This window comes from Coturnix japonica, chromosome 23 (genome assembly GCF_054131305.1).
Source record: "Coturnix japonica strain WE chromosome 23, WE-NBRP24, whole genome shotgun sequence".
Lineage (NCBI taxonomy): Eukaryota > Metazoa > Chordata > Aves > Galliformes > Phasianidae > Coturnix > Coturnix japonica.
In genome coordinates, this window is record NC_140685.1 from 2368036 (window position 1) to 2395305 (window position 27270).

General features: G+C 43.2%; 1 protein-coding gene across 8 annotated transcripts in view; it reads right to left on the reverse strand.

Moving 5' to 3' along the window:
• The window catches only part of MYH10 (myosin heavy chain 10), an 82137-nt gene that overhangs the window by 26142 nt on the left and 28725 nt on the right, over window positions 1–27270 (reverse strand). For 4 of the 8 annotated variants that reach the window (XM_015879768.2, XM_015879766.2, XM_085523252.1 and 1 more), the window contains exons 4-13: window positions 27008–27035; window positions 17772–17874; window positions 9622–9714; window positions 6780–6843; window positions 5327–5425; window positions 4297–4440; window positions 3930–4025; window positions 1720–1838; window positions 1149–1301; window positions 580–753 (exon numbers count right to left, since the gene is read on the reverse strand). In XM_015879768.2, coding sequence (XP_015735254.1) covers window positions 580–753; window positions 1149–1301; window positions 1720–1838; window positions 3930–4025; window positions 4297–4440; window positions 5327–5425; window positions 6780–6843; window positions 9622–9714; window positions 17772–17874; window positions 27008–27035 — 1073 coding nt within the window. Of the gene's footprint in view, window positions 1–579; window positions 754–1148; window positions 1302–1719; window positions 1839–3929; window positions 4026–4296; window positions 4441–5326; window positions 5426–6779; window positions 6844–9621; window positions 9715–11155; window positions 11238–13304; window positions 13335–17771; window positions 17875–27007; window positions 27036–27270 lie in introns of those variants that run through there. The other 4 variants (XM_015879767.2, XM_015879765.2, XM_085523250.1 and 1 more) reach the window with 2 other exon arrangements.

The window sequence follows — 27270 nt, forward strand, 5'->3', positions numbered from 1 at the left end:
AGTAACCACAACACCTTAGTGTTAATTAAGAAGTTCAAAATAATTCTGATTTCTAATGTGTAAAGACAAAACTCCCCTAGGAAGGAAGGGTGATCTTTGTCCCTCCTGCCTGCTCCTGAAATCAGCTGTTCCTCGTGCTTTAAAGTCTTCAGCTTCCATATATTGGGCAACCAGAATCTAAAAATACTGTGGTAACACCACCTTTAAAATGCTGCTATTCTACTTACAGGGCCTTAAGTCCTGAAAAGCCTTCTAACCAACTCACCACAGTAAAGCTTCTATAATGCACTGCCACGTTTTAGCATGAAAATGACAGGACTGGAAGTCTTTATTAGTAGAAAAGTATAAAAATAGCAGCTTAATATCATAGTGCTCTATGCTGACATCAGGGCAAAACCCTTTCAGGATAAATCCTTCTACTAATACATGGTATTTCAGTCTCTGGACCACATCATTCAAATTAACTTGTCTTCTGGGACTGCTATTTAAAAGATCCCTGCATAAATTTGCAGGCATTAAACAACGAACCCTCAGGTTGAACCTCTCTTGCCTTAGAGTATATTTACTGCCCAAACTCACAGGTCTTTCGATTAAGTCAATGCAAGGCTGCAGATCCAGTCCAAAGTCAATGAAATTCCACTCTATCCCCTCCCGTTGGTACTCCTCTTGCTCCAGGATAAACATCGTGTGATTGAATAACTGCTGGAGCTTCTCATTGGTGTAGTTAATGCAGAGCTGCTCAAAGGAGTTCAGCTGCAAAAAGAGCATCAGTAAGCAAAGTTAATTCAGTGCCAATATTTATCACGTTTGCAAGGAAAAAATGGAAAAGACTTTGTAAGGTAATTCCCCAAAACTCCTGCGACACTCAAGAGTGTTGTAGAAACAAGCAGAAAAAGGATTACTCATATATGAAACCAATGTGTCATAGGAAAAACAACTGTAGAACCATCACATGCAGAAGAACGGTGTAGAGCAGAGTATGACTTTTTGGCACTATCATTCAGGTTATCAAAGCACTCAGTGATGCAAAACACAAAGCTCTCCTCCTGCAGCCTTGGAACACACACACATTCAGAGGTTGCACAGTTAATCCTGAATGTACAGCAACACAGGGAGGAAAAGAAAGTCTGGTTGGAGTTGTAAAGTACCTCAAAGATCTCAAATCCAGCAATATCCAGGATTCCAATAAAGGATGCTCCCTGTCGTTTGGTCCTGTCCAAAGCTTTGTTAATGCGGTGAACAAGCCAGCGGAAGAGGCGTTCATAGGTGGCTTTTGCCAAAGCTTCCACTGCAAAGTCTGCCTGAAAATCGAAACAGGAAGATTTATTGACTCTGGAAAAGTCATCAAAAGAAAACAGACGCGGATGTTACCAAGGATAACTGAGTAACAAAAGAAGTCTAATGGAGTTAAAACCACTGAGGAATGAAAACAAGCAGCAGGAACAGTGCACAGAGTTACTGAGATGACATTTTGAACTACTGCATAAAAAGATCTCTACGCATTTGATAGGAACAACGAAGTGAAATGATGAAACCAGCAGAAATCCAGGGAAAAGGAGGATTTTCTCATACACTACTACAGACTTCTACCGTATAAGAACATTCTATGGAAACTAAAACTTAAATTAGGGAAGTATTTAATGTTGACTTTTTTTAATAAGAAGTTAATACCACAGTACAAGGGTACTATGTCACTTAACTTTCAATATCCAAACTTACCTGTTCTTTGGTCTGGGCTTTCTGAACGTAGTCTCTGCCGACCTTGATGCGTGGAGTCAGTATGGCCCGCGTGAATTCCATAACATTCATTCCCAGTAGGTGGCAGAGTTTCTGTGCAACTGGATAGAAAAGTAATAGATGTAAGCACTTAAACCCTCCAAAGCAGCCAGAATATGGGTGAAGCTACTGAACAAAGGCGTTCATGAGCTGACTTGAAAACTGAACAGTTGTTCCAAGTTGTTATCGGGGAGATGCATTTCTTTTGCAGACAGACCTTCCCTATTGCAAAGCCCATGTCTGCAGGGCTTCAAAAAGCTGATGTGTGTCTACAGAAGGACAGTAACAATAATTTAAAAGAGCTGTTTTTATAAATCCACGTTAAAAAGTAGATCTTGATACCAACATACATCTACCAGCTGCTGGCTGGAGCAGGAGAGCACCTCAAGTGTAAGTGAAGGCGTGTGACATGCCCTAAGAGAAGCCATATTGGTGGCAGCCAACACTGCTTCATTAAGTGAAATCATGCCTGAGGGATCTGTTGGTGTTCCACAGTGGCATTATGGCACTGATAGGTAAGAGAAGAACAAATGATGCCACCTACCCTGGATCTGTGCAAAGTGTTTGATGCTGCCCTGCACAACATCCCTGCCTCCAGTGTGGAGAGGCATGGAAATGATCCATGGTTCACTTGGATGGAACCATCAGAAGGGTTGAACCCAAAGCACTGCAGTCAACTGCCTGACATCCAGTGGAAACCCAACAATGAGTAGATCAGCACTATTTAACACCAATGACACTGACAATGACACTGGGTAGGATTTTCTACTTCTTTTCCCCCCCTAAATGCAAGTTGCTTCACCACCCACACAAATGCCTACACAAGACACACCTAAACTCAGTTCTCTGGAATACACTGAGGAAAACCATCAGTGAGATATGACTGCTGTAACAGATGACAAGCTGGTCAAGATCAGTTTCATTCTGTGCCTTCAGAAAGACGCGGTAAAAAGCACCAAGTAGACCAGCATAGCACTTTTTAAACATAGGACAACAGCAAGATGCTCCAACCATGATCTGAGCCTTTCAGCATCTTTTACATTCAGAATTTTCTATCCTGTGTTACAACTGTTCAACAGTACAAACATATTGAAATTAAGTGTGATATTGGATATAATGTCCAAAATCGACAGTAATAATGCAAAAGTGAAGACAGTCAGGAAGTAAGAAACATCTACATCTTCTTCATATCCCACCTTTTTAAATGGATAAAAGACTCCATTGCGTTGCCTCAGCCCAAAAATCAATCCCACACCCAACCTATTTCTCTCCCTGAACAGCCCCAAATGCTAATTGCCAGCCAAAAGTGGAGTCAATGATTACCAAGCTTTAATCCATCCCTGCCTGCTTTGGGCAGAAGGCCACTGCTGGGAAATGACAAAACTTTTGGGCACTACAAGCAGAATGCAGGCACAGCAAATCAGGGCAATCGTGAAACAAGATGGATGAGAATTTGAGCTGTGTGTATGCAGCAGGTCTTGTGAATTATTCCTCCTGCCCTTTGCATTGGAGGCAACTCTCGAAGTTGACTTCCCATCGCAGCTTTTAGGAGGCCAAAACTGAAGTACTAAATTAAAGATCTGAAAACCATTTCGGCAGCTTAGACAAGGAAGAATTCCTCAAAATGCTGATTGCGTTACATTGAAGGTACCAAAAGAGAAATTCATGTTCAGTCACACCACCGTGCCACTTTAGAAACCAGATTTTCTGAAACAAAGCATTCTTATGTTCCACCATTTCACTATGGAAGTTATGTTTGGCTCAAGGGTTCTTATCATTGGCAAGAAAATTGCTCTCAAGAACCAAAGAAAACAACTCAATTCAAGCACGCACTTTCTCCTAGTGCTTAAGTCTTTGTAGATAGCAATAAACAAGACTAGAACTGAAATACTTATCCAAAGTTTAAAAGCAATGCAAACAACATCAATTCTGCTGATGGATACCTAAATTTGTCTGTATTACAAGAATGGAAGAGAATTTTACTAATTGTCTCTTGGCTACCACCATCACCACCACGGCCTCTTTTGGCATCAAACTTCAGCAAGGAAGCTCAGAAGACTGTTCTGTACTTTCAAATGATATGCACTAAACAAAGGATAGGAAGAAAACCCCAGTTCAAGTTAATGGGAGCTGAACAAATGCAATCCACTTACCAGTATTCTCTGGCATAGAAGCTTGGTCAGTATTTCTCTCCTTCTTAAAGGAAATATTCCCAAACTGAAGCACCGAAGACACCACTTTCAGCATTGCTGTATTAACAAAGACACACACCAGTTTATTGAAGAGGGCTCAGCTTCACTACTTTTTCTTCTCTTATTCAAGACACTTTCCTTCCAAAGTTGAAGTACAAGTTCAAAAAGGAAATGAAGCTTGTACTACACTTATTAGGCAAATGGCTTTAGCTCAGCTCTAAGCTTATGTTAAGCAAACACTGTTAAATTTGGTGACCCTAACGTAGCACATACACAAAAAAAAAAGGGGGGGGGGGGATGCATTAAAAATCCAAGAGGTTGAACTTACACAGGATCTCATCGTGTGAAAAGCCCATGATATGCATTGCTTCCATTGTCTCTTGAAAGTTATCCTTGTCTTGTTGCCCAGGAATGGGGATGTAGCCATTGGATAAAAATCTGTAATTGTTAAATCCTTCAAGCAGCAAATCAGCTGTATTGGGGGGGAAGGAAAAGAGAAAAACAAGTTAAATAACTGCTATTCACACCCACCTGCACTCTGCTTTCCCTAGATGTTTTGCAAAATAAAGCCCTTCAGATCTGACTGCAAGTCATTACACCAGCTTAGTAATCTGTTATTCTAAAAACTCTCAATGTAAGAGTGTGCTAAAAGCAGAAACTCTGTGATTCTTTTATATGTAGCAACCGAGACCAGCTTTTTAAAGCATTATGCCTGTAAAAAGAATGCTACCTTACTCAGGTCTACCATACTCACAAATCCCTACTTAAAATATCCTAAAACAAGCATCTCTATTGAAAAGTAACAGATATTGGCAGAAGTGGAGCTCGGTATTGATGATAACCGTATCAAAAACAGTAATTACAAACTTCTATATTAGAGAAGGAGCGGATCAATTCTCAGAAGTCAGTACTTTCATACATCTTCACTTCTCACAGCCCAGCAGGAATTCCCAGGTACCAACAAAGTACTGCAAAGGGTGAAGAAAGCCTTGGCAAAATGGTTGCTGTTCTCCCCAGTTAGAAGGAGCTGCCTGGAATGGGTCTGGCTGTCGGTGCCAGCAGGATTCGTTATTAATCAGTGTGGAGTGCTGCAGTTTCACTCCAGTGATTCCTGGCCGGAGACTGAAGCCACTACCCTGCCCAAAGCAGACCTTGCCATGGAGCGTTCATCTGCTCGTTGCTTGACAGCATACTTGACAGAACACAGAAGTTATTTCAAAATAAAGCCACCTGGCCTTTTCCTTCGCTCTTCTTTCATAACTCAGTTTCAAGACCAAACAACAGTTCTAACATGATTGTGTTAACAGTGAAAAACTAAACTCAGAACACAGAAGAAACAGGATCAAATCTTCACTTACACTTGAGGTGCTCTCCTGCTCCAGCCAGCAGCTGGTAGAAGATATGAAACGTCCTCTCATCTTTAGCTTGGCGAACAGCGCGAGACTTCTCCAACAAGTCTGATATCACAGCTAGTCAAGGATCTTCTACATTGTTTGGTAAATAAAAACATCCTGCACAAACAGAACTCTTTCAAAGCAGGCTATGTAATATTCTTCACTGCCTTTAAATGCCTTTCAAATTCAAACTTGTGCAGCAGGTAATTTCTAATAAGCTGCCCTTCACGTTCTGATGCTCCATATTGTAAAACAAATTAGGGATACCTACTTGAAATGTCTGACACAAAGGCAAGATCCTGCCATGAGAACAGTTCCCTAAGAGCAAAGTCCTCCTGTCCTCATAGAGCTTCAGGCAGAACAGTTACCTGCATTTTCATACCAGGAACAGCCGCCACCATTGCTGTGCTAAGTATTGGACATGATTTAGGAGAGGGTTTTTAGAGTTAGAGTACTATGGTTAGGCTGCAGTTGGACTTGATGATCTTCCAGGTCTTTTCCAACCTGGGTAATTCTATGATTCTATTGAACTGAGAAAGAAAATCAATCAGCATTAAACTGCATTTTGAATAATTAACTGTAGGTTAACAGCATTGCTGGGTAATTATATTTTGTAGTGGTAGCAAACACACATTGCACTTCTCATGAAGCAGTGAACTTGTAGGCACAGAATAAAAGCTGAGTTGTATCACTGTTTATGAATAATACTCACAAGGTATTGTTGACCAAAGCTTTTGATTTCATAATTTTATGACCATCCTGCTGCTATTTCCCCCAGAATAGTCTAAACAAACTAAGAAAGTTTACATACACATTCTTAACATTAAGAAAACATCTTGAGAAAGGCTTTTAGTGTCAGTGTTCTCACTTGTTTTCATGCAGCCATAAATAAAAACGGGCCTTAAAGCTAAAACTGAACCAGGCTTCGGTATTAATTGCTTGTAGGTCTTGTGTTACTGGGCCTTAGCCTGGTATCCAGAAGGCTGGGACACCAGAAGGTGACCTGGTACAATGACACCTGCAGTGCTACCGCCTGCTGCTGAGCTCCTCCTGCCTGGCAGATCGCTGCAGTGCTGAGGGCAGTGAGCACCAGGCACAACACTTGAGAGCAGCTCCAATTAGCAATGCATTCCCTCAGCCCCTCACCTCCACAACATCCATAGAGCGAGAACACTTGAAACAACTCATTTAACATACCCTGCTTTTAAGGCTGGCCAGAAAAACCAGCAGATTACAGAGCGTTAAGTGCTGGGATATCCGGTTTCCAAGCATAAGGAAGCACGCTGACTACATGACACTTGATCTGTTGTTTTGAAACAAAGGAAGAGATGGACACAGTGGAATGAACATAAAAATAAGGTAACCTTCCACTACATTCCAATGCATTCAAATGCTGTTATGACATTAAGTAGGATACACGTCTCAATGTTGGCCCCAACGATATAACCAGTAACATCAAAGTTAATCCTAATGAACTTGCCCTGTAAAGAGAAGATATTTTTGTTAAGGGCTTTGGGATTTTATGACAACTATATGAAAACAATGCGACTTGCACACTGGATAAACATGCACTGCACACAAGCCATAATGGGTTCATGAAGGGCAGGTCCTGTCTGAGCAATGTGATGTCCTTCTGTGAGCAGGTGAGGCAAAGGCTGTGTGACCTTATTGCTCCCTTACATCTCCATGACAGGAGGTTGTGGTGCAGCAGGAACCCTCTTCTCTCAGGTAAGAGCGATAAGATGAGAAGAAACGGCTTCAGTTTGTGCCAGCGGAGATTCAGGTTGGATATTAGTAAACATCTGTTTCTGAAGGAGCAGCCAGGCATTGGCACAGCTGCCCGGGGAGGTGGTGCAGTCACCATCCTGGATGTGCTCCAGAATCATGTAGATATGGCACTAAGGGATGTGGTTTACATGGAATGATGGTGGTGGGCTGACAGTTGGATGTGATGATCTTAGAGATCTAGATCTCTTCAACCCTTAATGATTCTGTGATACAGATCACACATCCCACACAGTGGATGTTGGGAAGAAGGTGGTTGTGAGGGAGTGCATTATACCAGGTATCAAAGTTCAAACAAATCGTACCAGTTTGAAGCAGCATCAATACCCCAGGCTGGTCTGTCACTTGGCCACAAAAGCTCCCCATTGGCTCCTGGCTCAAATTTTAAGTAAAGCACCTCATTTTTTAGTGCAGTAACCAGCTCACAAGGCTGTTTTTACCTGTTACAATGGGGGAATGGCATTTTGCTGAAATTCAGCCTGTTGGCTGGATGGAACGTGTGTCAGCACCAGTGAGTGTGTCAGGAGTGGCAGCTGACAGCTCCACACACATAATGGATGACACAAACCCTTCTTCGAAGGGCACAGCTTGAATTTACCCTGTCTCGTGTGAAAGCAAACACGAAGCACTACATCATGTCTAGCCAGTGGCTTATTCTGGTATAATTAGCAACTTCTTTACTCCGTTTCACACTTAGAGGTTATTTAACTTCTGCTGCCAAGTCCCTGGTTCCATGAATGAAACTATCTGGGAGGTAATGCAGGCAGACAGCACAGAGGAGACCCACACACTCTCAGCCTCAGCTTCCATTGAAGTCCGTACTAGATGGGCCACTTCTCCAGCTTATCTCCCGTGAAGTGAGATGTTAATATGCCCGTAGCTTTGGCAAATCCTGCTATGAAACCTTAAACCCATCAGCAGGATGGCCACCACTACTGTCTCTAACAACCGAATTCTGTTTACGCTGTCGTTATAGCACTAAAGTACACAGCTCCTTGAAAACCACATGAGGGGGAAAGCAGCATTCAGTGCTGGAATATGAACCCAGCAACACTACTTTCCATCCACTGCAACCTTTGGGATTTATCCCCTGAAATACATCAGAACGCTGCATTTTGTCGAGGAGAAGGGAAATAGAAAATGCCTCAACACGAGCCTCATTTCAGCATTATCTGGATTATCAGGAACAGCCTGACTTAAGGCGGTCAGGCCCGTGTGTGCTGAACAACAGCAGTTCCCACTTGGTGGGAGGACACATTTTTCAAGTCAGATTTTGAAATGCCTGTTGCTAAAGATTTTTGTGTGGCTTTTTTTTCCCCTCTTTTAAACATAAAGACGACACCATCTGGACTGCATTAAACTCGTTCCTTTATAAAAAGGGAGCTGGAGCCATCTGAGCAATTATGTTCACGACGGCAGTGCAGACTTCAACGTAATACAGAGCAGATGCGAACGTCTTCCATGACAAAAAAAAAAGTATCTTTGTTAAGTTAGTGCAGTGTTTGATGGATTCAAGCAACAGAACAAAGAATCACTGTGCAGAGAAACCCCGTTGATATCATAAATCCTATCACAACATATATGAGCATCAGCCAGTGCTGCAAGCAACGTGGCTATGAAGTTATCAGAAAGTTACGTTTCTATAGTACTCTGCTCTCCCTTCTTTAGTGCCGACACAAAAGGATTCAGTCGTGCAACTCTGAGCCCTTATCACTTGAGCTGATTTTGTCCAAATAAATCCAGGCAGCCGCTGAAAGGCCAAGGCAGCCAAAAATCTTTCATTTGTTCTGTAAATTTTAGTTCAGTTCTTGCAAGAGAGAAGATTTAATGCCTCCCACGCTGTTTTGAAGTTGCAATATAAACCATTTTTCCCTGAAAACAGGAGACAGCTTTTTCACCCCCAAATTCCACCAATGGCTTCAAAACAAAGGAACGCATGGGAAGAAGTTGCCTACCAGTGAAGCAGATGGCACTGACCTATCCAAACTCAACCTGCTATGAGTGCCCTGCTCTCAAATGTAAGTCATGCTGCCCCTCAGTAAAGCAGTCAGAAGGGCACTGAAATTTAGAACAGCTTCTGAATATAAGTTTAGTGCCTTTTCTTTGCTTGAGCTACTAACAGGAAGGCAACATGCTCAGCCAAATCCCAGAGGTGCTGCATCTCTTCATACTGTATCACCATTCAGCAGTTCTTTGTGCGTGCAAGTCACAGCTCAGCTCTGTGGCACAGATGTATTTGTTACACTACTGTCAGCTGAAGAATAGTGAACATTATAAACTGAGTAAAATTAAACCAAGATTTGCCAAAAGCCAATGAAGATGCATCCTCTGTGACTCTGGCACAACTCAGAAGGCATCAGAACAGAACTTGAGGTCACCGAGGAAGGAGTAAAGAAACCTTTTGATACCAGCTCAACTTCTAAGGAGGAATTTCTTCATCAGCAGCCACTCTGATAGAAAAGGGAATAACTCACAAAGCGAGAGGAGTTGTCGTTTTTCACCGTCTTCGCGTTCCCAAAGGATTCCAGAATGGGATTTGCCTGAAGAAGCTGACGCTCCAGCTCCCCCTAAAAACCACACAAACAGAACAGCAAACAGACATGAACACAGTGCACGTGATGAAAGCTTCTTACACCCTGCTTCTTCCTGACTGTCACTTTACCCAGCTGGTGGCAGTGATACCATCTTCAGGAGGAGGTTATCAGCCCCCCCTTGCTGCAGAGTCTCTTCCATCCAAGTGCAGAATGTGCTCTGTGCTCGCTTGTTTAAAACACACACATTCACACAGAGGTGATTGAATAGGACTCAACGGATGTGGCAAAACATTGAAGATGGGAAAGAAAAACTCACACCTAGGGCTGATGGAACTAGGCACAGACTTGAAATGCCTGAGAGGATTCTCTCTTTAATTGTCTGGCAGCATATTCATTTTCCACATTGAACTTGAAATCAGTGAGATACTCATTTCCCATCAGTCACACATCCATGTCACTGTAACATCTCTGCCCTGAATGCACCTAGAAGTGTGTCACAATGGCACAATGGGAATTGAGTAACGCTGAATACAAAGATCATTTCCAAACTGCCCAATTCAGCCAAAATTATGAGGCATCTTTAATGCATATTTTTATGTTCTTCCTTCAGCTCAAGCCAATGGATGTGGAAATCGAAGCACTTATCTTAAGGAAATTGCACAACAGCCTTTACAATTGCTGCCCACGAGGAGCTCTGCTAACAAAAGAAGTCTGTGCTGCTTCCACGAGCCCCAGAGGCACGGATGCTCACAGGAAAGTATGACACTGTTTTCCTGCTTTAAAAGATAGTATATAAAAAAAAACAACAACAACAATTAGAAGTGAAGCTGCATCTCTCTGGAATGTAATCTCAAATAACTCAAGTTTGTGTTTGTAAACCTGCTTTTTCCAATTGCTTATAGAAGAGATGAATAGAGTCTGAGCAATTTGGAATGGAAACTTCAGACCCTTCAGACCTCTGCAAGGCAGATTCTCACACCAAGGGAGAATTTTACAAATTAACACCTGAGACTTTCATTTTTAATGTTCAATTATATTTCAGGTCCTTCTGGAAACAAATGGCTGTTTGCTTTCTAACATGAACTCATGTTACCTGCTCAGAACTTGGGTTACGTCCCAACATTCCTTTGGATCTATTTATTCTATGAACTCCAAAGGAACTGAGGAAAAACTAAATGCACGCACATCAGCCCTGACCACACTCAGGCCACAGTGCCAATGAACCACAGCTGGGGCTGGCAACATCACAGCCCTTAGGAGTACTTTTAAATCAATAAAATGTGCAGCTTGAAGGAAATAAGATCATGGTTACTGCTGCTGTGTGGACATCAGCAGCTCATGGTCCTAAGAGATTCCTACACAGAGGTGTCAGACAGAGGAAAAAGCATTTGCTGACACCATTCCTCCCATCCCCTCTCCCAACCACACTGCAGCTCCTGTTCAGACACCAAATAAAAAGGAAAAGCTTGCTTACCATGCTGCACACAGCTTGAAACAAACCACACTACGTATATTAAACGCAGCAAGCATGTCGCAGCTTACATTTCAAATTCTATCTATTCTGGAAAAGAAAGCACACTGACTTCAGAATTGGGCTTTTCTACAGAGCACTGCTGTGCTGCCTGTAAGCTCTGCACTCCAGAATGCTTTGTCCATGCTTTAAGTGCTTCTGTGCAGCACAGCACTAATTCAGCCTTGTGCATGGGAAACCCTGAAACACAACATGAAACCACTCTACTGGAGTTCTCCAGTGGAATGCAGTATGTTTTGTAGTGCATGGTTATGGTTATCTCAGAGGGTTTGAAGGAATCACTCAGCAGTGCCCTCCGAGAGGTGAGAAGCAGTGACTGCAGCCTGGCCAGCTCTGCTTGCTGTCCTTCACACGTGGACATTCCATGGCCATTACTATGTGCAAACCTTGCACAGTGCAAAAGAGCTGCTGAAAAGAATGGTGGTAGAACGTTTTAAACTGGATTTAGTGGGTTTCATTTTTAGACAGATTGCTTTAGAGTCAAAAAACATTTCTGAGGAGGCATTCAGTGCTTTGGAAAGAGTTTAAGTTTGGTCTACAGGCGTATCTCCAGCATAGGCATCTAACCAGAACTTGGAAAAAGCAGTATTGAAATAGTGGAAAAAGTGAAGTCATGCAATACATCATGCAGGACAACATTAAGATAAGGACAGATTGTTGTCTCAGTTTCAGAAACACCAGCATCCCAGTGGCTTGGGTTGTCGTGAAGACTGGGGAGCAGGAGCTACATGCTACTCACATACAACAGGGGTCCACTCTGTAGTTCAAAATGACATCGAAACAGAGATGTTAATGATGATGGTTTATGCAATATCAACACTTCTGGATTAGCATGTTTCCACCGATACATTTCAAATGTCTGCCAACAAATAACTCAATTCGACTGCATGCTGATTCTAAGCTAAGGGAGGGTTAAACTCAATGCTTTATTTTTAGAAGAAGGAAATTCTTCAGTAGAAAGAAAAAAAAACCCACAACTTTGAATTGTCTGAGGTTTGGATGGAGGAAGGATCAGGTTAAATACAAAGAATGTCTGTAACTTCTGAAAATGAGACCACGGGGCTCCGACACACGATTGGGTTACAGAGGTTTAAGGAGTTACCACACACTGGCAAAGGCACCACCGCTGTCCGTGTGGCTTCCTGCTGCCTCCAATAAACCAAAGCTCCCTCCCTCCCCCTTCCCCACAGGGAGTTAAGATGCACTATGGTCAGCTTTCAGAAAATGGGGGGAGAATGCAACCAGCTAACCTAACTCATGGCAGTTTGAGTTACCAGGCCTCAGCTCTATCACACCGAGCTCCTGAAAAGCATTCTCCTTACTTAAAAAGCTTGTGCCCGTGACAAAGAGGCATCACTTACCATCACAGGTTAAGAGACTGGAGCATGGACCTTGCATGATATGTGGGAACAAGCTCTTCTTCCCATAGTCTTACCCTCAGCTTCCATCTTATTCTCTTGATGCTCAGAAGCAATGCTGCACAGCATGGGCAAGCTGAGTTGGAGTGGGGTGACTGCTGGCCAAGGACAGGGCTGGGCAGCATGAGCTTGCAGCTCCAAGCAGCCCATGATGAGAGCAGCTGGGGCTCACAGTGCTACATCAGTTGGGCAGATATCACTGCACTTACACCACCTAGCTTAGAGAGCCATGGGGATGCTCAGCCTCTGGAGTCAAACAGATACACCAAGCCCAATACCTGAGACCTATGGTTTTGACCAGGTTACCTGAGCAGCTATTAAAACATTCGGGGAAAATCATACATTAACCAGAAGTATTTTGCCACCTCCAATGATCCCCATCCTTCATTCAGCACGAAGAACTGCTGTCCTCCCTTCTGGCACGTGAACTCAGTGTGCACAAAGCACCATGGAAAAGGTTACCCAGGACAGGGACACCCACAGTGTGAGGAGCAGTGCTCTGCAATGCTCAGGAGCCTATAAGCTCCTCACCATGCTCTCAACAAAGGCCCTTAAATAGTTACTATCAGCTGTATAGAACATGGAGGAAAGCTTGTGCAGATAAATGGAAATCAACAGAGAATAGAGATAAAGGTCACCTACATAACTTTAAAAGCATAAAGAAAAACACTTGCCTGATGTTTCACGGGTTTGGGTGATTCGGGCTGTTCGTTGCAAACAAACAAACGCACATGTTAGCAAGCAAGCATTCCAGCTGCAAGTCACATCCCACATTATTCATGTCAGTAGGTTTAGTTTAACCATATACTCACTTCATACAAGCTATCTGGTATTAGAAAGGGATTTATACACTTGCCATCGCATGCACAAAATGCTACAGAACTTATGCAAAGAACTAATTCCAAATACAAGACAACAGAGGGACCTTGAGCAGCAAGAGAAAAGGGCAACAGCATCGTTTGTTTTGCACTGTTTTCCACAGTTCTGCCAAATAAAAACCCATAGTGCACAGCAACTATTTCTCCATGATCACAGTCCTTGCAAAATGGTTTTGTATGGATGAAATGGTCATTATTTCTTAAAGGATGAAGCAGGTTGTGATAGAACCTATGAGGAAAGCAAGCCTTAAGAAGTCTGAGGTTTTGTTTCTGGGCTGCACATCTAATGCTAAACAAATGCAGACCCTCCAACCAACAGCAGCTTTGTTTCTTTCACTCGGGAGGGAGCATCGTAAGAAGCAAAATCTTAAGAAACTGGAATACCTACAAGTTCTATCAGGAAAGAGGGTATGAATGGAAAACAAACCCTCACAGTTCAACTCTGCACAGCTCCTGCAGAAACACACCTCTTCAGTTTCGTTATTATATTCATTGCTCCATCTGCAAGTTCTCCACACTTAAGCTTCAATGCACAGAGGGGGAGAAATACTGTACAACACAGACCTCCACACCAAGTCAGACACTTGGTATCCTCTGTTTGTCTGTTATTTCAAAGCTCTGGAATTGCTTTAGTGCAAGAGAACAGATCTGGATAGAGATCATCAAAGCAGCTGCCAGAAGTTCACCTCATTTAGATAAGCAGTGTGAATTCAGAAAGCTGAATCATACCTGCTTGGAAAACAATTCTGGCATCTGAAAATAAGGTTCAATGTTGCAGTCTAAGACCAGCAGCCCTCAGACAGTGAGAAAGGACAGGCACATCTCAGAGGCATTCTGCTTACTGCACTGCTCTCTCCAGGTCTTCATTGCCTCACTAGGAACAGGGCTGAGCACCATCACACAGTCATTTCTCTTCTCCCATTCAATTAGGGCAGTTATAGCATGAATAGGAAACCCTCAATCACATGGAGCCCCTGTCTGAGCCAGCCAACCCATGGTCCTGTACTCCAAAACCAATTACATCTCTCCTGAAGTCAATTAAACAACTTTGCATTTCACCTTCAAAATGCCAATGCAGGTAACTAAGTAATCATAGCTGTTTCTGAGGCTTAAAGCAGTATCAGCATGAGAGCTGGATTTTAGTGAAAACAGAGGTCTTGTATTGGTTACAGGGTGAAGAAAGAAAGCAGGCATTCCTTTCATCCTGGCACTGTCCAGCTCTGGTTCAGATGAGTAGAAGTGGAGTCAGTAGTGATGGATATCATTAATAGAATACAGCTACTTATTTTCAGCCCTGGTACTATATTATCTGCTGATTACAAATATCTGACCACAAATAGGGTCCAGGCCCACATACAGCCAGCATTCCCTAACCCCACACAGCCTCCAGTACATGCAAGTTAGTAGCAGCACATTTTTTTCATCCCTCTGGAAAGCTGGGCATGCAATTTACTTAATTTCTGTACTATGCAGCAACTAAACCCAAGGTGTTTGTAAACCAAAGCAAAATGCAGGAGTTGGAATTAGGGCTCACTACACAACCCCAGTAAAGCAGCTCTGTAACACATGCATTAACACATCCTGTTCTTTCTTCTTATTCCTACCCCCAGTATGTTGGTGAGTGATGAGTCACAGAGCTAAACAGAGCTCTCATTTTTGTCCATGTCTTCTATCTCAATCTGTTCAAATCCCCTCTCATGAGTTTCCCATCCTACTCTCACCAGTTACCCAACCTTGTTTCCTTCTTCTCATTCCAAATATGCTGTCTCCACATCTTCTGACCATCCTGAAAAATAACTGAGAGCAAAGGAGGTGCTACACATGGCCCAAGGGCAACTGACCAGAGCAGGAGGTAACAGCATGGGTCACCTCCAGGCTGAGACAGCTGAGTTAAAACACCGTGACTCTTTGTAAGGCTGCTCCACATGTGGCACAGCAACTGAATAAACCATGAATCAGATTTACTTGCAGAGTTCTTAACATCCCCCTCTCCCACAGTCCTTAGAGGTCAGACCAGTTGAATGTGAAGCTGTAAGTTTTCAGCTGTCAACAAATACATTCCAGGTTCCCCCCTTGCTGCACACAAACACAGCAGCCCATGGGCCCTTTGTGAAGCTCAACCAAGCTCACCAGGAGAAGGATCCAGGCTTTTTTGGGGGGCAAAACTACGCTTTGTAAGAAGCCTTCCCAGACTCCATCGTGCCCATGATGGTTCACAAAGCAGCCAATCAAACAGTCACCTTCAAAACTCTGGGCATGAACATCACCAACCCATACGATCCCATGGGGAGCAGGAAATTAAACTCCGGGTTGAACTGTTGTTTAAACTGAATTTGCCAACACTGCATTAAAGAAGGCAACTCAGCCTTCCCTTCACTGACAGGCTGCACCTCAGCTTACCCCTTTCCCTCTATCCCCTCAATTCATACCAGTATTCATCTCAGCTAATGCCAGGCTGACATTAAGAGCACAGCCTGAGCCTGTAGCAGTTTCCAATCCAGCGAGTGGCCACAGGAATTGTTATGCTGACAAGGGGGCGCTTCTTTTAGCAAATAAGCTGGCACAAAGTGGAAGCGCAGCACAAACGAGGCCAATATCAAATCTCCTTTATACAATCAGAAATGAAGCTCCAAGTGGTCAGGCACTGGAATGGGTCCCATAGAGGTTGTGCAAATCCCCATCCCTTGAGCTTTCCAAAACAGCTCAGCAGAGTCTTGAGCAACCTCATCTAACTTACAAGCGTGACCCATTCAGAAGAGCAGCCGGGCAAGAGGCTTCCAGAAGCCTCTTTTGAACAGGGGCACCCTAAGCTATCACAGCATATTTAAGAGTAGCTGTTACAAATCCAGGCTGCATAATTCACTCACAACCAGAAAGATGTGGGCAATTTTACTCATGTAGAAATAGTAAAGGGTGAGGGTTCTGCTCAAGGTTATGCAGTAGAAAGCCAGTAATATCCATAAGCCGGAACCCACGTAGAAAACCATGTCTGATGGAAGACATCCTAAAATAGCCTTCTGCAAACCCACACACCCCTAGTAAGTAATGCATGATCACCTGTCCAATACTGCTGATGCTCCATTGCAAAGACTTCCTGTTAAGGCCTGTGACAGATGAGACAACCTGCAGCCCATTCAGAATGCATGGCATGCTCTGAGAAAGACTAACATTGAATTTCTCTGTGCAGTAAACCAGCAACAGTTTGAATAAACAGTAACACATAGGGCCATGTAATCTGCCTTCAAGTAGAGGGAAGATTCAAGTTTCCCCCTGCTTTCAACTAGATTTCTCCAAATCTATCTGCCAAGTCTTCTTTCTGCCCCTCTCCCTTCAAATCCGTAGCTTTCTTTTCCTGATAAATTCATCCCAACTCAACATCTGATTCTCCAGAAATCTAAGTCCTGACACAAGGGAAGCCTGATTGCTCTGAGCATCCTACTGCTTGGTGCCCAGCACTAGGAAAGTAGCAGGAGATGCTGTGAAGCCAGAAAATGCACCCTAAAAGCTTTCAACCACCACAGATGCCTGTGGTTCTCCTGCAGAAAGGCATGCACACACCAGCACAGATGACAGCTCTCCACTTGCCTTAGAGCACAGTTAAATAAATACTTCACTGCAAAGAGCTCCGAGTGCTCATAGTAATAGATATTTAAGCCCATTCACGTGTAACTAGTGATAGGATGACATGGAATAGCTTCACATGGCAGCAGGGGAGGTTCACATTGGATGTTATCTTCTCCAGAAGAGCAGTCAGGTGCTGGCACAGCTGCCCAGGGAGGTGGTGGAGTCACCATCCCTGGAGGTGTTGAAGAACCACTTAGATGTTGAACTGAGGGACATGGGTTAGTGGGAAATATTGGTGGTGGGTGGATGGCTGGACTGGATGATCTCGGAGGACTTTCCCGATGTTGGAAATTCAATAATACTGTAAAGCCTGGTCATATATGCTGCTACTACAGACTGTATCTGATGGGAAACAAGTCCACCAGGAGCTGTTCATGCTAATGAAGTATCTCTAGAAAATTGAGATTCACTGCATCAGAAAATTCTGATACTATTTCTAACTGTAACTCCTGTATAAAGCCTATAATCTCATGACAGTTCAACAACTGACATGAAATGGAAATGCTGTTGTTAGCTGTTCGTTTCAGCCACTAAAGAGCAAACAGTTGATCAAAGTTGCATGGATTACATTACAGCTCATTTTTTATTTTCAATTGAAAATGGTAGAATAATAAAGAGAGAGAAGATTTCCCAACTTACAGGAATATTATGGTCCTTTCTTCCTTTATGGGAGGAAGCAACGTGAGCAAGGTACTGAATAACCTTCTTAGTGTTTTCAGTCTTCCCGGCACCAGATTCGCCTCTGCAAAAAATTAAAGCATTTTCCTCAAAAACTGATTTATCAACAGCCTGTCTTATTCCTTAATAACAACAACCCCCCAGTTACCCCATTTAAGGCTCAGAATACACAACAGAACTTCAGCAACCATCTAAAACCAAGATCCTGGAGCTGCAAGGAGCTGCAAAGTATTTGTTTAAAATACCTCCTTCATCCTAAAGATCTCCTCAGCATTAGGATGTTGATACAATATGTAACATTTGTTTGATTAAAAGCTTCTGACCAGATGCCTGAATTCCTATGGTACCGTAAGTAATGAGAAACAGACCTGTTCTTTGCCCAGAGACAGATTTTTTTCCGGACTGCAAATATATACATTTAAACTATTAAACATTTAGTGTATCTCATATTCCCGGACCTGGTTATGAGAATTACAGAGCTGATGGAAACTCTCAACATCTCCAAATGTTCCATAATACAGCAAGGCACACTTTAAGCATTCAGACCCTGCACAGCTCCTCTCAGTCTCTGAGCCAGCTTCAAACACTCTTGTAGCCACGGGTTACATCCGTTTGTTAAGAAATGAATTGGTGTAGAGGGGTACAGCAACCTTTATTGATGGGAGCACTGACACGTACCATTATTCTTAAGACAGACTGAAAGCAGAATGTCAGAATTCACTGGAAGATTTCCATGTGGGGTATCCTAAACTCCACTGCCTGCATGGTACAGGCAGAGGTCTGGCCAAGCCCTCACCACAGCAAACACAAATGATGCTATGGATTTTTATGATTTTAAAGAGACTACCAGGTCTGACTTACTGATGCAACTGGCTGTCAATCACTGCAAAGAGATCTCATTTCAAGTGTGACAGGGACTCGCATTTCAGGAATAGCAAACTATAAAGCATTTTGTTACGTGGCATTGCACTGAAAGAGCTGAAGTTCTTCTGCCATTGAATGGTGGTTCCCAACACTCAGAAATCAACCAGCTCTAAGAATGACAAGGATACACGTTAGGTGCCTGCAGGTTTTTGAGTTGAAGTTTTTAAATGGAAGCTGTTAATTTCCTGGGGGGATCCAAGTGTATCCTTCTGCAACCTCCATGAACCCCTACCTACACCAAGCTGCACATGTTGGTTTTGAGGCCAGTCTGCCCTTCTCTTGGTATTCATTACCATCAAACTGGATCAGGTAGGCAGCTGTGTAGCACCTTACCTCATGTTACACCCAACAGCTACAAAAATGGGACACTACAGCAGCTGAAATGGTAATGTCCGTGTGAGGGGACATCCAGCACTGCCTGCCACAGCTGAGGGTCAACCAGGACACCAGATTGCAGTGGTGGCAGCTGCAGCTCAGGGGCAGCCACCTCCCCCTGCCAACACACTGCTGCAGGCTTCCATGGTGAGGAAATGAGTGTAATTGGACAATAACACAGTAAGAACATGTAGAAATCACTAGCACTGGGCTACATTTAGAAGACTTAGGGGGGTGCATCAGAACTCACTGAATAAACCAGCTGTGTTAGATGCATGGAATATAAAAGAAACCACCTTAGGATATATAATGTGAAGAGCTGGTTACAAAGACTGCTCTGAGAATTAGCTAATGGGTAACCAGGCTCCCTTCCTGCCAAGAGATCATCAATACATGGCACAGAAACTGAGCACACCTTGGGACTGCAGCAAGGGGAAATACATGGGGTTCTGTTAATTTAAAGGACTGGAAAAAAGGGAAAACTCCATTTGTACCTGGCCAGACGTCACAAAGTTGTACAGCTGTAACAGATAACTGTGAAGACTGATAAGGAAAAAGTAAACCTCAAACAGCCATGCTTACTTCTCCATTTTGCTTTATTTCTAGCTTCTCCTTAATTATGATGGTTAATATCATTTCTGACTGTAGCTCAAAGACAAAACTGCATTTGTAAAGTGAGTATTAACATACAGTTAAATTATTCCAGCAGGTAATAGAAGGAAACAAGCACAGCAAAACATACATTTATGCTTTACAACAATACCATTTGTTCTTACTGTCTTCAGAGCTTGGAAACACACAGTTAGTTGGGACTTTTAGAGCTTAACAACCTGTTAAAATCACAAAAGCAATTTATTACATTCTAAAGATGAACCAGATCTGAAACACCCAGTGCAAAGAAAACAGCACAGTAAGCACAGGCCAGATGTCAGCCTTCAGAAGGGCAGCACGCAGCTTTAGGAGCACACTAATCACTTTCCTGGCATACACACAGCAATAGGAAGGTCAAAAACTTGCAATACATTCCTTTTGTTAAAAAGCCTTTAAATCTAATGGCAATTTTTAGACATCTTTATGCAAGTTCTTATTTAAAAAGCAATACTGATGGATGTTATCATCCTCCTTCTCCTCTCCTGGGAGCTTACAAATATGCCAAATATTTCCTGCAGGATACCAAGTTAGATAGCTCTGCTGCCATGTACCCTGTAAGAATTAGAAGATTTAGGATGAAGACCTCTTAATTTATAGAAATCAGGACATCTACATACTTTAGATCCTTCCCTGAAAGTCAAACACAAATTATATAAATGAAAGCCTTCCACCTCTACCAACCTGCCCAAAAAAGGTAAACTTTTAGTACCGCTATGTTCAATATTTATGGGATAAGTGATATCACGAAGCTAAAGATTAACTTTATTCAAAACCTTGTTTGAATACAACTCAATTAATATGTTACCACAAATTAAACAATGAAAGCCCTTGGCTGAGATCCTAGCCTTACTTCAGTCAATGGCAGCATCACTAATGAGTCCAGCAGGGTCACCACTTTGCCTCTTATTTCTGTCTTGATTCCATTACGAGCAAAAACAAGGTTTTATGAGATGAATTTGATTCTCAGCATGTTCCATAGTCAGGGCTGAGAAGCACATCAAGTGGAATCATTCAAGCAGACCATCTTTAGCAATGGCCTCCAGCAGGATGAGTAATGTTAGGCCATTAATTAACTGAAGGTGCTCTCCCTTCATGCAAACATTATAGAGATGGTTAAGAAGTCTGAGAGTAAAATTAATGCAGTACCTAGAGATAAAGCACTACAAACAGCAAAGCTCTTGCTTCGAATAAGCTTTAAACATGTGTGCAAAAATTGGTAAAAACTGGTTAGCATTGACCACTTTAAAGCTTCTGCATGATTTTAAAGTCACTGGATGTAAACCTGCAGGGTCGTTTTCAAGAAGGGAAGTGCTCTTCAGGCAAATTCATCTCAGCTACAATTTGGTTGGCAAAAAATTAGTGACCAGTGACTGACTTTCAACCATCTATTCCTTCCCCAACCCCCCCAGCTCCCTACTCCCAAAGCTACAACTTCTACTATGCAAGATTTAGGCTAAAGGCATTTCTTCTGGCTAAACAGATTGCCACTGTGAAGGCAGGCAAAGGAACACAGTGAGAGATGAGCTGCTTGTCAGAAAGCAAAGGGGCTGCATGCAGGAGTGAAGCAGAGATCTGACACCCAGGAGAGCAGTGAGCTCTTCCCACAGAGCCTGTAACAGCAGCAGTTATACCAGCAGGACAACGACCTGCTGTGAGAGACCTGCTCCAAGGGAAAGCACTGTTCTAATGGAAAATCAAACTGAAGCAGCTGCTCATCTCCCTGCCCAGCAGGCTTGAAGCAGCTACACCTGACCTGGTATTGGTGCAGCACAGGACCATGCCAGCATCTCATCCTGAAGCTCCAGCTGTTCCACCTGCAGACCAGGTGTGAGGCAGCATCTGTGAGATGTAGCACCACCAACCACACACAGCAGAAGGATATAAACACACCAAGATAGCCTTGAAATTCAGAGATTTCTCCTTGTCTTGCTGCCTATGCTAAGTTCCTGCTGAACAAACACATCCATGAAGCGTTTTAAACGTACTTTGGGAGATCAGATGTGTCTAATGCATCCCATTACCAGTCATCTCTCCAAAGCACCAAAGAGGTCAGCAGTCTGGGAACCTGGACCGAAACCTTCTCTTGCCCAAAGGGTTTCAGTCTGTCAGTTCTGCTCAGCACTGAGCCCTGGGATGGGCAGTTATCTGGAAGCAGAAGGAGCTCCTGGCTGAATGCTTGGCAGAAGGAGCAGTGGTTCTCCTCAGCAGGCAATTTCACAAGCCCTGCGGCTCAACAGTCCTGCAGGCAGCAACACTTCCCTTCATGCAAAGAGGCCCAAGGCACCAAAGCATGGGAGCACAGGCAAAAAGTGACTGTGCAAGTAAGAGGCCCAACAACAGGCTTTTGTGCTCACAACAATGGCTGCAAAGAACAAAAGAGACTTATTCTCAGACACAACCGAGTAGATCTTCTGCCAGTTATAAACAAACAGATATTTACAGTGGAGACCTGCAATTACAAGAATGCCTTAATCACTCTACTAATTCTCTGTAATGAAGAGGTGTAAGTGATAGTTTGGACTAGCACAGAAGAGGCATTAACAGGCCTTGCTGTTTACAAGGCTGTTTTACAGCTCCTCCATTCCCCTTTAGATGCTGCTCATCATCTCAACACCAGTTGTCTGGGGAATGTTACAAGCTGGAATCCGGCCAGAGGTTGTATACAAAAATGCTTGGTATTTGCTGCTGTTGTCCTTTAATAAGCAGCCTCTATTCCCTCCACACCCCACCACTCCTACTGAAGCCAATTCAGATTAGATATCCTTGTATGGCTGCAAGCATCCACTAAATGAGTGTTTATCGAGCCTAGTCTCAGTTTTGAGAATACCATTGGCTTGTGGTAAGATTCTCATATTTAGAATCTATTAGATTCAGAAAAGTGCAATGGGGCACATTTTCATGTCTGAATTTCCAAAAGCTGCCTTGAAGTTAAAGACAACAAATCCAGGAGAGGTTGGAATATTTCTCGTATTCCTAATATACCACAGAAGAAGTTTCTTCATCTTGGTCATCAGCCCCCAGCGGCCTGGCAGGCTCTTCTATTTAACATTAACAGAATAATATTCAAAGAAAAACAATAGAACTTCCCCAAACTCCAGCAGCTGTAGCTTCTCAAAGGCAGAAAACCCTGCACAGCTTCTGATCACAATTTCACATCTTACCTTGCTGTATGAGTTTTAGTTTCAGTATAAACACAGTATAAAGTACTGCTCTTCTGTAATTGACTTCTTATGGACACTGAGCCTACAGTGTACCACTAAGCCAGAAGGAACATCAAACTGCTGGCACTGCCTACATTTGGTTCCTTAAAAGATGGAGAATGGGCAAGTGGGTGAAAAGAAGAAAGGGGGGAGAAGTAACAATGAGAAAGAGAGTTTTATACTCTAAATTAATACTTCTACACCAAGACCAAAAACTCATCTGCATCAGCAAGTCTGGATTAGAGAACTGAACAACAGCCACACCAGTTGGCAACGTGAGTAATGCTCCCCAGCCTCCATGTTAGGCAAAGGACACAATGTCCTGCTGACACAAGCATCCAGAGAAAGCAGCAGTGTTTTTCCACTCCTGGTGTGGAATCCAAATTTGAGAAGAGATTAAATGCCACTAGTTTATGCACAGCCCATCTTTTGGGGATGACAGACCACAAAGTCCTCATACAATGTCAGTGGATGGTCAGGTTGAGTCAGGTAGCCTCCACGTAACCCTGCTATCTCCAGAACAGTGAGCAAGTCCTCAAACATCTACATATCACCTAAGATTAAGACATTGTTAATACCCTGGATGTGTTTAAGAGCCTTTTGGATGTGATGCTCAGGGATATGATTTAGCAGAGGGTTGTTAGAGTTAGGGTACTATGGTTAGGCTGTGGTTGGACTTGATGATCTTCAAGGTCTTTTCCAACCTGGGTAATACTATGATTCTGTAAGTGACTTAACTGCATTAGAAATTACATTAAGCTGTAGATGTGAAGAGTTACTCACTTCAACACTGCCTGCATGAAGATAACTGCAGTTCCCTGAGATTCCCCACACAAACGCATTGGGGTTTCCTAAAGATCTGGACATACAAGCAAAGACATCCCAACAGAGCACTCCAGACTGCCAAGAGGATAAGGATGCCGGTCCTGGCAGTCTGTGAGACTTGGTGCAGTGCACCTCCAGCTGTGTTAAATGAGAGCTGACCCTTACAGCCAGGGTAAAAAAAATATAGGAAACTGGGTCACCTAGAGGCAGGGACAACACGTGAAGGTGCTGACCAGGCAGATCTGCAATAAGCCTTGGGGGAGACCAATCTCCATGATGCACACAAAGACAGTTGGGGTCAAAGCAATGAGAGAGTGGAAAACGATGGGCACACTACAACTCCCCACCCATCTACATGAGCAAAAGGTCTTTCCTTTCTCACTAGCATATGTCACTCCTGGGGGGAGAAAGAAAGTATTGTGAAGATTTTCAGCTTTACTAAAGATTGGGGTCAATCAGATGAATCAGGTCCTGAGATGACATGTCTGGGATGTGAAGACATCAAGCCTTTCATGAACTGCCAAAGGAGTTTCTGAAACCACCTCCAGTGCGGTTACTCCTTCCACTGTATTTATACCTGCCTCAGCTGAAGACCTGTAAAACCAGTGGCATGGCAGGAAAATGCCCAGTTTGTCTTTTCAGTGTAGAAGTAGTAATGCAATAGAGACAAGTTCTGGACACTAACCCACCCTTGAGCAAAATGTATTAGACGTCCTGTTGGTCAACTACACAAACAAGTTTGCCATGGTCTTGCTGGAGGTCATTTAATACCCCACCTGACCAGTTGTCAAGTAATGAGCTTAAAATGCAAACCTGATGAAAGAATACAGTTCTGTGCTAAAGGCCATAGGAGAACCACCTCTGGAGCAGTGCTGTAGTCAGCAGCTCTCCTTGTAGACTACTTATTCAAAAGATATATTTCCTTGCATGTATGTGGTTTTAATGTGCTGCTTTTTATGTCCGTGTCCAATTTGTCTTGGTGTTGTTCTCCAAATTATTTCAAGTTAACCTGCACAGCAGTCTGGAACACCTACTATATTATTCTGTAGTCAGCATCCAGACAGTGTTAATAGTTGGACAGCATTAGCAAAGTCTCCTGGGCTGTGGTGGAAGAACGATGCTCAAGAGCACAGAATCCTTGTAGCCTCGTGACCAGTAGATCACATCCCTCCATTCTCAAAAGGCAAGACGTAACTGGATTCTATTTGGTCACTTTGGAGGTATAAGCCAGAAGGGTTATTTCTGAAGATCTCAGTATTATGACTGCTTTCAGAGCAGCTCTAGACTGCAGAAGTAGATGTGATTATGCTCTCCTGAGTTCTAAGTATCGTAATGTATGTTCCCACCTCAACCCTCACCCTCCTGAAGGAAGCTTCCTTCTGCTGGTGCTGCTCATTAAGCAGCTCACCAACGGCCTAGAACCTAAGACATGGAATATAACACAAGCCCCACATATTCTATGTGGAAGTGCACTGCACCAGATATAAAAGAGGATTCAATCACATTTTCAGTTCAGAAGGATCAAAATCTTGTGGCAACCCTACAGGTGAGGTAATAACAAAATTGAAGACTAGATCTTCAAGGCTTTTCAACATATAGATGAACAGATCAGACATTCAGTCAATCCTGCAGCACTGTCATTCTAACCGCTGTGGTCACAGCTGATCATATTGAGTGCAAAGTTCATGCACAGGCCCCAAACCACAAAGCTACTTCAAAACAATTCACCTGAGGCAAGCATACGTTGAAGCATCCACAAGGAGCACCCGCAAACAGGCAGAGAACAAAGCTTTCTTTTTGTGCTCCAGGATCTTATTCCTGCTTTGAGGGCTGTCTTGTACACCGCATGCAAAGGAGTTATCACAAAAACAAATCCTACTAAGGGAAGGGACAAGAGAACTAGGCAAGCCTATATTGCTGACTGTGCCTTGACCTTAGCAATAGAATGTATTTTTGCATCTTGCATTTACAACATATATGGTTTGAAAGAGCACAGCTTTATCAGAGAGACTGAAGATGGATCCTCTCATTTTGCAGTTAAGACTCTTTTACAGGCAGTAGGTGGAAGCTCTGAACTCCTTCATGTCAGTTAACAAACTGCACCTAGCAGTTAATCAGGCAGTCAAACAAAACCTTCCCAGCAGTTAATCTCACCATTGAGCTATTTCAGGAAGCAGGCACCCTCACCAACTATGGCCTCAGAGCAGCTGCTACACACTGGCACAACACATGGCCAACTGCTCACAAAGCCAAGGCAGGAGCACGCTGCCACCACATCTTCCCTCCTCCACTCACATAATTGAGTATATCCAAGTTATATCCAAGACAGTTAATTGCAAGCAGTTTCAGCACAGCCATGGTGTGGTTTCACAACACACAAACCAGTCTAACTAGCTGACTTCTACCAACTGCAGCATCTCCCTGTTGCTTTCCTTGCTCACGTTCGTCCCTCCTTCACACGCTGCTAGCCCAGAGAAGTGAGCAGATGGAAAGCAGCATTCTGTGGTCAGGGTGGTTTTCTGCTAGCTTACCTCCCTAAACTGCCTTGTGATGGAGCACCAACTCCCAGTGCTAACTTAAAAGGCAGCACAAACACAGCCTGTGTGAAAGGAGGTAAAACTGGATCGCCCCTTCTAACAGCAGTCCAAGGACAGACCAACTCAATGGAGCTATAAGCCAGACCATGCACTTGTATCGCTCTGCCACCCCAGATCCCTGTGATACTTAAACTGGAGCCAGAAGCTTGCTCCCACATGGGGCAAATTCAGGCATCCGTACAGAAACAAAGAAGGAAATTTTAGTATCAGCTCATCCAGATTTCCCTTGTTTGAAGCAGGTCAAAGGCGCTGCTGCTGCTCAGCCAGGTTTCGAGCCCAACACTGACTCATGCTCCCCAAGGCACTATATTGAGTAGCTGTAATACAGCACTTCAGACAGATGCACATACTCAAGGAATTCTCTCTGATTCAGGTATCTTGACTGACATTTCTGAAACTACAATCCTTCAGTGCCACACATCCCTGTAAAAACTCAATAAGGAGAAATACATTATTATGAGAGTATCTCCCTCCATAGAACACCACTTCATCCTGTCTTTAACAAGTACTTACTATCTGTCAAGGTAGAAGGACCAAGCTGTGAATCAAAACCGCTGACCTGAGACCCTCCCCTTTGTCACCAAACCTTCCAGAAGTGCCCAAATGAAAAGCAGAGATCACTTACGTGCAGAGAATGGATTGGTCCTCACGGTCTGCAAAAACAAGAACGGCCATAGTTAGTTTTGCTGCTGTTATAACATCATTTGGAAAACAGATTCATTTAAATGAATATTTAGATGATTCAACTTTTCAGCTTAAATTTCTTAAGGACAACCTTCAAGCTATTTTTAATAAGATTCCTTTAATAATTTACTTCTCACACGGCTCTCAGCAAACAACACATTTGTCATTCAGAGTTTATGATGTCATGAAATGAACATGTTAATG